The sequence below is a fragment of the Hippoglossus hippoglossus genome, chromosome 17 (genome assembly GCF_009819705.1).
Source record: "Hippoglossus hippoglossus isolate fHipHip1 chromosome 17, fHipHip1.pri, whole genome shotgun sequence".
NCBI classification, from domain to species: Eukaryota; Metazoa; Chordata; class Actinopteri; order Pleuronectiformes; family Pleuronectidae; genus Hippoglossus; species Hippoglossus hippoglossus.
Genome location: NC_047167.1, coordinates 8,723,466 through 8,734,320, shown reverse-complemented (window position 1 = coordinate 8,734,320; position 10,855 = coordinate 8,723,466). Strand labels below are relative to the sequence as shown.

Sequence of the window (10,855 nt, the reverse complement as noted above, 5' to 3'; positions counted from 1 at the left end):
TTGCAAGTAGGTGGTGCTATCACTACATACAGAAAAACACTTGTTTCTCTTCAGATCCTTTAAATCCTTGACCACTGACACTGACATTATACAGATACAACAACCTTGTGTTTTGATGGCGTGTAATCAAACTTTGAAGCCACGCCACGGTCAGACCGTGTGACGAAAACTCAAAAATCAGTTAGTCTCAATTTAGTTTTAATCTCCATGTTGTTGAGATGACCCTCATCGAATTTGAAGTTGATCTGATGAAAGCTCTAGGAGGAGTTAGTTAAAATACACAACGTGTAAAATGGCCAAAATGGCCACTCAGTCTAAAATTGCCAACCTCCTGTTGCTTTTTCCATAATACTCCTTGAGACTTTTTTGTGCGTCTGGTCATGATACACATGTGTACCGAATTTCGTTGCGGTTGAGCCATTTTGCCACGCCCATTTCAAATTACTCCAGAATACGTACATTTTCACACCCATTTTTGAATTTTGGCAAAACTTTGGTGAGTTCTCGAGTGTGTCAAAGCCTCAAAAAGGCAATTCATTTGCCTGAAAAAATAATAATCATTACAATTTCAATAGTCGGTGCTCGGGGGCCCTAATTATCTGAATATTCAACAAATGAATCAGCTCAACATCAATGTCAATTAAATAAACATATATCAATATAGATTGAACAAAATAAGCAGACTGAAGACATCACATTGGGAAATTGTGAAAGGCATTATCAGAGTATTAGCATATACAGACTGAACGATTAACTGATTTTTTAAATTGATAATCAGGAGGTAATAAAAATAATTACAACCATAGCTACTGGGCCCTTGTTATATGGACTAACTGACCACAGATTTGTGTTAATTTGACTCATTCATTAATGAATCAAAGCGGCAACATTTTCCTTCCTCTAGCTAAAAGGAGCCACGGGATGCTTCCATTGCGAAACACAGCAATCATCAAAGTGTAGCACACATGAAATATGTTTTGCTTTATTTTTTTCCTACAATTATCAGGTAAATGATTAATTTTAGGCATTGAGTCAAACTTTATTGGAGGGAACTTGAACGCATCAACTCGTTCTCTCCCAACACTGTAGGTATTTGTGTATGCTGCAGTGTCAGTGATACACTGATGTTATCAGTGAACCTCCACGGGAGAATTCAGCAGTGTGTGTTTGTGCAGTGGCATCTTCAGAATGATCACGGGATAACTTTATTTATTCATTTCTCAGTGAATTGAAATCGCACAGCTCTTCATACACCCTGGGCTTGTGTTTCTGGAAAACAGCGAGCATATGACACAGCATGCGGCAACTCCTGTGATCACTACACCAGCTAATATTCTTAATACAAGTGTAAAGATATTTTAAGCATGACATAAGAAAAGCAGTATATTTTTAAGGGAGTTGATGGGAGGTTAATTCACAATGATGTGGTTGGAGGAGCATCACACTACTGGTGCTGCATTGCATCTGCAGCAGGTGAGGTGAGAAAGTGAATTATATGGGACTTTTATTATCTAAGAAAGTCCAAAAAAAAGGATGAAAGTATATCTGTAGGATTTTTATACATATGCAAATTCTGTTATTACCAATAAACCAGTTTCAATTTAAAAAGATACACATTTGAAAATACCCCTACATAGAGACTAAATACAGGTTTAAAGACACATGACAAGTCATAGCTCTGCGCCAGAAATAAACCAGACACACAACCCATAGAGAACACTGCCCCCGGTGGTCAGTGACTGTACTTCTCTGTGATAGGGTACCATGTTTCTTTTTCCTTTTTTGGTTATTTTGGATGAGCCTTGAACTGTTTCTCATTTAAGTTCTCTTATGTTCCTAAACAGTACGGTTTTATGCGTGTGTGTCAGCAGATCAGCCACCAAATGATAATTCAAAAGTCTACTGGGTCTACCATTGATGATCCATGCTTAGAGTAGAATGAAAATGATTAACCACAAAATAGTTGAGCCAGTAATAAGTTTAAAAATAGAAATTACATCATGCACTTTATAAATGGAACCATCAACTCAAGTCATAATTCAATCATATGTCACTGGCTAACTTTGAACCAGGCCATACTGTCATTGTTAGAGTTTTGCAAATTATACAGCTTTAAATAGTATAACCTCTGTTTGTTCTCTGCAGTGGTTATATTCTCTTCTTTATGTCAAATCTTATAGCAAAAGCAATGTAGCTTTAGGTCGTTTATATTAATGTTATTTGAACTGAAATTGTATTGAAATTGCTGTTATAAACTGGGAATGTATGAATATTTAAATGTTGTAGACAGATATTAAAATAAAAACCTTTAGTCCTTGACTGTACAAACCCAACTGTAGGCCTGCCTCTGGTAATATCCTGTCATTGCACACAAACACATAGTATTGGTTTATATCAATATGAACTTTTTGTAGAAGGCAAATTACTTTACTCAACTAGCTCAACAAAAATAATGCATTGATCTGGTATTGTATTTCATGATCCTTTATCATATGCATTGGATCTTGGTTGTAGTGTAAATCCAATTATTTATCCAATAGAGTCATAACAGAATATAGTAAAACCTTGTACAACATACATAACTGTGCATGCAATAATTTACCTAAAAATTAATATGTGTCTCTAACAACTTCAGATGCACCATGATGGACTTAGCTAATCAAGTTTTATTTCCACCTTGGAATGTCATTTAATAAATGATTGCTGCTCTTGTATAGAGACACGTGATTGTCATTGGCAGAAATAATTTGTTGCACAGGGTAATTGTCTTGTTGTTATCTTGCACACACAACAGAAGAAAAATATCACCTAATGATTAAGGGCCTTCAAACATCTCAAATACTTCTAGGATTTAGAGGGAGGAATGGCTTTTCAGTAGAAAATTATCAAAGGAAAGTCTAACCAGGCTCACACCATAATGATAAAAAGAAAATCTTATATGCACAAGATATTTATGGTGTGGGAACAAGTTATTATCTTGCATGAACAAGACAAACTAAATGTTCACCTGCAGGGAGTTAGTGCCTCTGCCATCTCAAATACTTCAGAGATTTGGATGGGTAAATGGCTTCTCCGCAGGAACTTATCAAAGGAACTTCTAACCCCCCCCTTATGTAAAAAAAAAAGTTGAGTTCATGAGATTTAATGAGTTGTGGCATAAGGTCCATTATCTTATACAAACAATATATGTATTGTCTGGGAACAAGTTATGTGCACACAAGATAAAACAACTGACCTGTCAGGACTATAGGGCCCCCCCACACATCTCGATACTTCAGAGATTTGAAAGGAGAAAATGGCTTCTCAGTGGAACTTATCGAAGGAACTTCTGACCAGGCTCCCAACATAAGGACAAATTTAAATTTAGGAGTAATTTCATGACATGAACATAAGTTTGGCCACAAGGTAATTTATTTCGTAAGCACGACATATTAATTGTCTGGGAACAACTTATTATTGCGTGCACACAAGATAAGAAAAACAGACCTCCGTTCATCCTACAACACTTCTGGGGTGAATGGACTCTCAGTAAGGAATGTAATCAAAGGAACCAGGCTTGATTTTTAGGAGATTAAGGTAAATTAGGGTCATAGGGTGATCATCTTGCTCGCACGATATTTGTTGTATGGGAAAAAGTTATACAAGTTTTAAAAAATATATTTATGTCAGGGCCTCCATGCAGGTCAAACACTTTTAGATTTAGGAGTAATAGCCTCTCTGTAGGAACTTATCAAAATGAACTTCTGACCAGTGCCCCCACCATAATATAGAAATCAAATTCTAAAGCGGTGATCTCATTAGATTAGATAGTTTGGACTCCATGAGCCTTACGGACCTCGGGCCCACATTGCTTTCTGTGTTGACACTGGCTGCGACTGCTCGGTCTCAGCCTCCGTCGTGGAAACTCGTTCATGGAATGAATGAATGATTAAATAATTGCCCGTGTGTCTATACGTGTGCTCCTCCCGGCATCTTCCCTCAGACAGTTGACTCTTGGCTGAGCTGATAAGTCCCTGTTTACTCCGCCGCCTGCTGCTGCTGCTGCTGAGCGCATTGTGCGGAGTGATCTGATCGGGACTACACCCAGCCGCTGCCTCACTGCCCTCCCTGGTTTTCTTTGCTGCCCCAGCCTTGACGTCGCTGAACGTCGGAGTGTGGCTTTAGATTGGAGACTCTAAATTCGCCTGCAGGTTTCCTCCCGATTCGGCTGCACGTTTTGTTTGTTGGAGAGCCGCCTTCCTCCTCAGCTCTAGGGATCCTTTACAAAAAAAACTAACACATAGCATCAGTTTCTTGAACATGTCTTGGCAAAGCTACGTGGAGAACCTGATGGCCGATGGCAGCTGTCAGGATAGCGCCATTGTTGGGTTTACGGACGCCAAATATGTTTGGGCAGCACATGCCGGTGGTACTTTCAACAATATCACGGTAAGAGGGGGTACAACGGGAGGATTGGAGTGGAAGGGTGGTTCTGCTCGGATGTTGTTGTTGTGAACCACCCACGCAGACGCTCAGCAGAATAAACGGCGCTAAAGAAAACCACGTTATCTCGCAGCCTCTAAATGATTAGCATGCTAACAGCGCCGTGCTAGCAGCTAGCTCATCGGTGGCCCTGCCGCGGCTATTTCCTGCTGAGGAAACGCTGCGGGATTAGACAGCGTGTGGAATCGGAGGAGACCCCCGCTCGTTGTGGCGCGCACGTACCGCGAGGACACAAAAGCTGCGGACGAACGCCCATCGGAAATGTTAGCACGCTGCTAAATGAACCGGGCGCTAATGTGAAAAAGCAGCTAGTAGACGGTGTCTGCCTGGAGGGAGCGTGCATGCTTTTGTGTGCTCGGCCGCTTTGATTAGAAAGCAGTAAGCTGCAGGTTTACCGGCTCACTGTGGTCAGCTTACCACGATCCCGCCTCACTCCGCCTCGCACATATTAATGCACATGTGGTTATTGGGGACATTATGTTTTTAATTCACCGAAAAGGACGCCACTTTGCCTCCGCTCCTTCCTACAGGCTTTTATTATTGTCTGGGCTGTGATACGTGCCTGTAGTCGTGGTGCTGGCATCGATACATTTACAGATTTTCTATTCACAAAGCTCCTCTCCTACCATTCCTATGCAATACTGGCGCTAGGATCGCTAATGTTTGGAATAGAGCTGCAGCTTACACTTGGAATAAAATTAAACAATATTGCAGATCAATGGTGCAAAACATGTACATACTCAGTTTACTGTCCAGAAGGAGTGAACCAAATGCAAGTTTGGAGGACGTTTGGAATTGTAGCTTAATGAATAGGATTGCAACTAACAATCGTTTTTATTATCGTTTACTTCTCACAACTCTGGAGCATATATTAGACGTTTTTTCTTGAAAAATAATTGAAACCAGTAACAATGAAAAGGCCATCATTGTACTATCATTATGTATATTGCATATTGCAAAGAACTTGGACAGATTGCACAATTACACAACTTGTATCTAAGTTGCAAATTTAGGAAAACATCCCTGTATATATTAGTTCTATTTTTATTGTATATAATATTTCAGATTTATCTTATTTACTCGAGATTCTGTTTCTATTCTTATTTTTAGTTCTTAATACATTTCCCCCTCTGCTGCTTTGTCAATTTTTGAATTTCCTCTTCAGGGAATCAATGAAGGTACATCTTATCCCAATTATCATCGCTGCATAGGACAGTAAGGGAAAGCTACTGTAGGTTGCCATTACAGCTTGGCTACCACAATCAAGTTTTTATCTTTTATTTTTTATTTAACACAGACCAAAATACCAACTCATACCTTACTAAACTAACCAGTGGTACCAAACAAACAAAACAAAACCGAGCCAACCCCAAAAAAGGAAACTAAGGAAAGATGGGCTTCAAATGATAAGCATCTTATACTTTAGAAAAACAAAAGTAGGCTGGTCTCTTTCTCAGATCATTTACACTTACCTTTAATTGTTCAACCTGTTGTCTTCAAGACATGGTTGATAGAAATGAGAGAGCGCCCATGTTCATGTAAATTATTAGATCCAGTTTAGCCATTTTCAGCATAACATTAGTCTTGAATGTGTGGAGCACTGTTGTCTTACAGTTTACAAAAGATCATCTATTTGGCAACAGCAAAAGCTACTGGAATCCATTTCTTTACTGAGGTTATTTGTTTAACTTTTATAACTTGACTTTTCAGGTAACTAATGTCTTCTCTGCGGAACATTCAGGTGTTTTTTTTTTTTAGATTAATTATTTTTTAAAGATTTTTTTGGGCCTTTATTGATAGGACACCATAAGCGTGAAATTAGGAGAGACGTGCAGCAAAGGGCCGGGTTGGAACCGAGCCTGTGGCCGCTGCAGCAGGACTCAAGCCTGCGAATTCTCACAGATCTCCTCTATTTACAGTCATTTATATACTCAATAATATTGGCATGTAACTGAAGGCCTATTTATTTAAAAATCTGTCTGACGTTTCCGCGATCCTGTGGTTTTGTGTGTTTTTCAGTCTCAAGAAATTGACATCCTTATCGGTAAGGACAGGGAGACCTTTTACACCAGCGGTCTCACTCTGGGCTCAAAGAAATGTTCAGTCCTCAGAGACAGCCTCCATGAGGATGGGGACTGGACAATGGACATCAGGACAAAGAGCCACGGAGGAGAGCCTACATACAATGTCTCTGTGGGAAAAGCTGGAAAAGGTAAGAGTCTGGTTCCTAAATGCTTTACTTCAGCTATTAGAATGCCCCCTTCATAGTTTAAGATCTTATATTGTTTATGTTGTGAAAGTGTCATGTCGGTATCAGAGCTTCTTCCATAAAGTTTTGTGACTTGAAGAAGTGCTGACTGAATATCACAGGCCCATTTGACCAAATTTGCAACATTTCTTCTGTTGCTTTTTGCCAAACTTGTGAGCTATGCATGAGCAAGACTCATAAATGTATCTGTTATATAGTTGTAACAATCATTTGTAAATGTGATGTCTGCAAATATCTTTCTATTGAGTTTGATCTACAGTCCAGATTTAAAGGACAGGGAAAAGCATCAAATATTACATTCTGCATGCATATTTGCATGCAGAATGTAATATTTTTGTTTGAGAAATTACTTGGAAAATGTATTACAATAATTATTATTGTTTATTTATATCAAATTATTGTGCACTGATTTTAAAAATAGTTTTGGTGACATTTTTTAAAGCTTTAAAAAATGTCAAGCATTTATATGAAATTTTGATGCTTTTCTTTGTTGTGCATGAATAGCTTAGGGATTCTTGACTGCTGATCGGACAAAATGAAGGATGGATGCACACGGCATTTTCACTGTTTTTAGTAGGGAATGTAGATTAATCAATCATGAAGATTATTATAGTTGCAGCCCTATTGCTGAAAAAATATTTTTACAGCTATGTATGCAAGCTCATAAGTGGCTTTGTGAAATGGGCCTTAGTCCCAGGAACATAAATCTTACAGATGCAGACATCTGAAGATGAAATATGTTAATTTGCCTAATGGTCGGATTTTTATTATAAACCTCATGTAAGCCATAGTATTGCCGACTCTGTCCGTTTGCCTTTGTGGTCCTCACTGTCTGACATTGCTCCAGTGTTTCTCACGTATTCACAATATTTATCTGGCTCTGACATCTAAAACGTTTGATAATTGGCTACAATCAAGCATTATGTATTCACAAACAATTTTTGTGTATACATTTTCCCACAGCTATAACAAATCTGACACTGTTTTAATCAACTCAACCTCCATCATGGTATCAGGGGGAAATGACCTGAGTGTGCTGCCTAATTCTAAGTGGGAAACACAGAGTGCAATCAATTGCATCAAACTCTTTCCTTTCATTTTCCAAACATTACTCCTTTTTCTGTTTTCTTTTTTTCCTCCTCACCTGTCACCCTCCTGCTGTGCATGTTGATCTTTTTGGTGGAATATGTTACTAAAGTAAATTCGTACCAAACGTGCAGTGAGATGCTTCAGTCTCTATCAGTCTCTATACACAGCTGTGAGCTGCACCTTAGTCTCTTGCATGTATCTTTATAGTCATGTCCTGATTTAGCAGAATGAGCCAGGGCCTGTTTGAGAGCTGAACCCCCAACAACAAATTTACTTTGCAAATTCAGGACCAGGATTCTGTTGGGAAATTAAGTTATTTACTCAAGATTATTTCCCATTTACGAAAGACTTTTTCAAGTTTTGAACACTGAATCATTTGCTGTCCAAGCTGCAGCATCTCATTGTGTCTGTTGGTAACGTGTACAGTTGCAAAGAGAAGCATGCAGACAGTTGGCACTGTATGACACACAGTTAAATATCCCTGCACTACACACTCCTGGTGATGATCCTTCTTACTTGGAATGCCTTTACCCTTTTTACTTTTTTTTTAACTGTCCCTTTTTTCTATCTCTTCTCTTTCAGTTTTGGTTCTTGTAATGGGAAAAGAAGGGGTCCATGGAGGCGGATTGAATAAGAAGGCTTACTCAATGGCAAAATACTTGAGGGATTCAGGGTTTTAATGTTTTCGAGCTCACTTAGATAAAAATGAGGGACAAAAAAGAAGAGAAAATAAATAATTGCCGTTAAGATTTCTCCTGCAAGCAGTCAAATGTCTTGGAAACTTTTAATAGCAATGAAGAGTGGTAAGATGCTGTGTCACCTTTGTCCCCCCTCCCCCCCTGCATCCTGTAGGGGGGGGGGGGACTCTTCAATTTTGCTCATTTCTCTTTTTTTCCCTGTGTGCTCCAGTATTGGTTTTTGTCATGGGAAAGGAGGCGGTCCATGGTGGAATTCTTAACATGAAAGCACATACAATTGCTGAGTACCTGAGGAAGTCTGGATATTAAGCAACCTCTCCACCCATCCATCAACTTAGCAGCCCACTCCCACTCAACCGCATTGTGTCGACAATACTCCGGGAATTTGATGGCATACAAAGTTACTTCCTCCGCAGTCTACTTTTATATACTCCCCACACTTTTCTTTCTTTTCTTTTCTTTTCTTTTTTTTTATAGGAAAAAAAAAAGAACCCTACCCCCACTTTAACATTGTACTTCTCATGTTCTTGGCACGGCAGTAATGGCATGCTCTTGCAAAAAAATGATTGCAAAGTATAATAAAAGTGTTAAATTTGAATTTGCCTTGTGTAACATTCACTTACCAACTGGCTTATATTCCAAGGGGAAGTACATATGTAATGGTGCATAGTTTTTATTTTTTGCACATTACTAAAATATGCCATTTTTTTCCATCAGCATGTGGGCATTTAAAAGTTGCATGCATACCCCTCTGTAGCATTCAGATCCCAGCCCTATCTTCTCTCTGTCCCAGCGTAATATTCCAGCCAAAACCATCTTCTCATCTGCCTCTTCATCTTCAAGTCTTCACAGCCTCCGCTAAAGAAACAACAAAATTTCCTCTGACAAAGTCCTGTATGTGTGTACCTACTCGCCACCATCAGGCGCAGCTTCCTTTACCCTCCATCACATGCTTTCGCTGTTGTACCTGAATGTGGTCTTAAAAGTTAATGGTGTGGTGTTGGGCTGTTATTTGAGTGAAGTGTATAAGGTCAGCATTGCTGAGGTCTCAAAGATAATGTCAAGACGCTTCCACACATCCTGGAGTCTCAGTGGACATTCCACCTCGGTGACAGCTCCGACATTTGTCAGTCAGCTCCTGCTCTTTGTAAATTTCGCTGTAAATCACTACACACACTCATGTCAGTTTTTTTTTTTTTCTTCCCCTCCCCTTCGGACCAATTGTCAGTTTAAGAGGATTATCAGAATTGCTTCATCTTTTCTCTGATGAATGATTGTTGGCATCACCTGTTGACTGTAAATCATTGACGACTTCAGATGACTGTGTATTTACTGCTTCTTTAGACTTCAACACTACTTAAAACGTCTCATCACTAATTGATTTGTTGCTAACATGTCCATTAACCAATGAAACAACAATGTCATTTTACTACAGTGTGAATGCATTTTGACTGTAAAACAAGGCTGTTGGGCTCCAGCACCTTGGAATTATTTGCCTTGTGCTTTAGTCATCAAAGGTGTATTCACAAAATGTCATAGTATGGTACTTAGAATATATTTAAAAGAAAAAAAAATGCTGTGTACACTAAACATATTGAAAATGGTGTTGGTTGGAATAAGAGCATTTGTAAGTTGTCTTGTGAAAATTTTCTGAGAATAACCGTGTATTCTGTGCCATAAAAATCGATCTGATCTGTTGCTACTATGAGTTGGATTTTTAACTGCTGCCCCGGCAAGAAGTAACTTTTAATGGCACTTTCCTAAGGGATGTTTTGTCATCAGTAATCTCCAGACTTTGTGGAATATGTACAGAATTAAACGACAGAAAAAAAAAATGTTTGCAATTTTTGTCTTTTTGTTTCTGAGAGAAAATTCCTTCTGCCACAAAATCTGCTATTTTAAATGCCATGAATTGATGAGATGTCTTGTTTACAGACAGATCAAATAAAAGTTATTCCAACCAGAGGTAATGCCATTATGTCCCGTCTGTTGCTTCTTCAGTACAAATGTGTATATAATCTTTAATGTCAATGGATGAAGTCAGTTATTTTATTCAATTGTGTGAATCACTGTCTAATAGATTCTATTATTCCTAAATGGAATAGTCAGGGGAATCAAGATTTAGCGCCCTGCGGTTCTGACTGTTAATGGAGAAATAAAAAAGGTTTTAAATAATATTTGGCTGCACAGCATGAGCTTCTGATAACTAGCCCACCAGTGGGTTGCTGCTACTTGATGAATTTGAAATCCATACCACAGTGAAGTTAGTCTCTGATTACTCTATGTAAGAAAATGCAAAAGATAGATACCTAAATGA

General features: G+C 38.7%; 1 protein-coding gene across 2 annotated transcripts; it reads left to right on the top strand.

Annotated features, from left to right (window-relative positions):
• Window positions 1–4,036: 4,036 nt before the first annotated feature.
• On the top strand, window positions 4,037–10,509 carry LOC117778492 (profilin-2-like). 2 transcript variants are annotated; one of them, XM_034614078.1, is made up of 3 exons: window positions 4,037–4,428; window positions 6,502–6,694; window positions 8,750–10,509. In XM_034614078.1, exons 1-3 carry the CDS (start codon window positions 4,300–4,302, stop codon window positions 8,845–8,847), a joined length of 420 nt encoding a protein of 139 aa, XP_034469969.1. In that variant the 5' UTR covers window positions 4,037–4,299; the 3' UTR covers window positions 8,848–10,509. The 2 variants fall into 2 exon arrangements, with proteins under 2 accessions (XP_034469969.1, XP_034469970.1); XM_034614079.1 differs by having other exon boundaries at window positions 4,061–4,428; window positions 8,423–10,509.
• Window positions 10,510–10,855: the final 346 nt, after the last annotated feature.

Bases quoted from the DNA above. Each gene is read 5' to 3' on its own strand.
- LOC117778492 (XM_034614078.1), top strand. From the start codon at position 4,300: ATGTCTTGGCAAAGCTACGTGGAGAACCTGATGGCCGATGGCAGCTGT. The intron at 4,429-6,501 runs GTAAGAGGGGGT...TGTGTTTTTCAG, and splicing joins GTACTTTCAACAATATCACG to TCTCAAGAAATTGACATCCT. The intron at 6,695-8,749 runs GTAAGAGTCTGG...TGTGTGCTCCAG, and splicing joins TGTGGGAAAAGCTGGAAAAG to TATTGGTTTTTGTCATGGGA.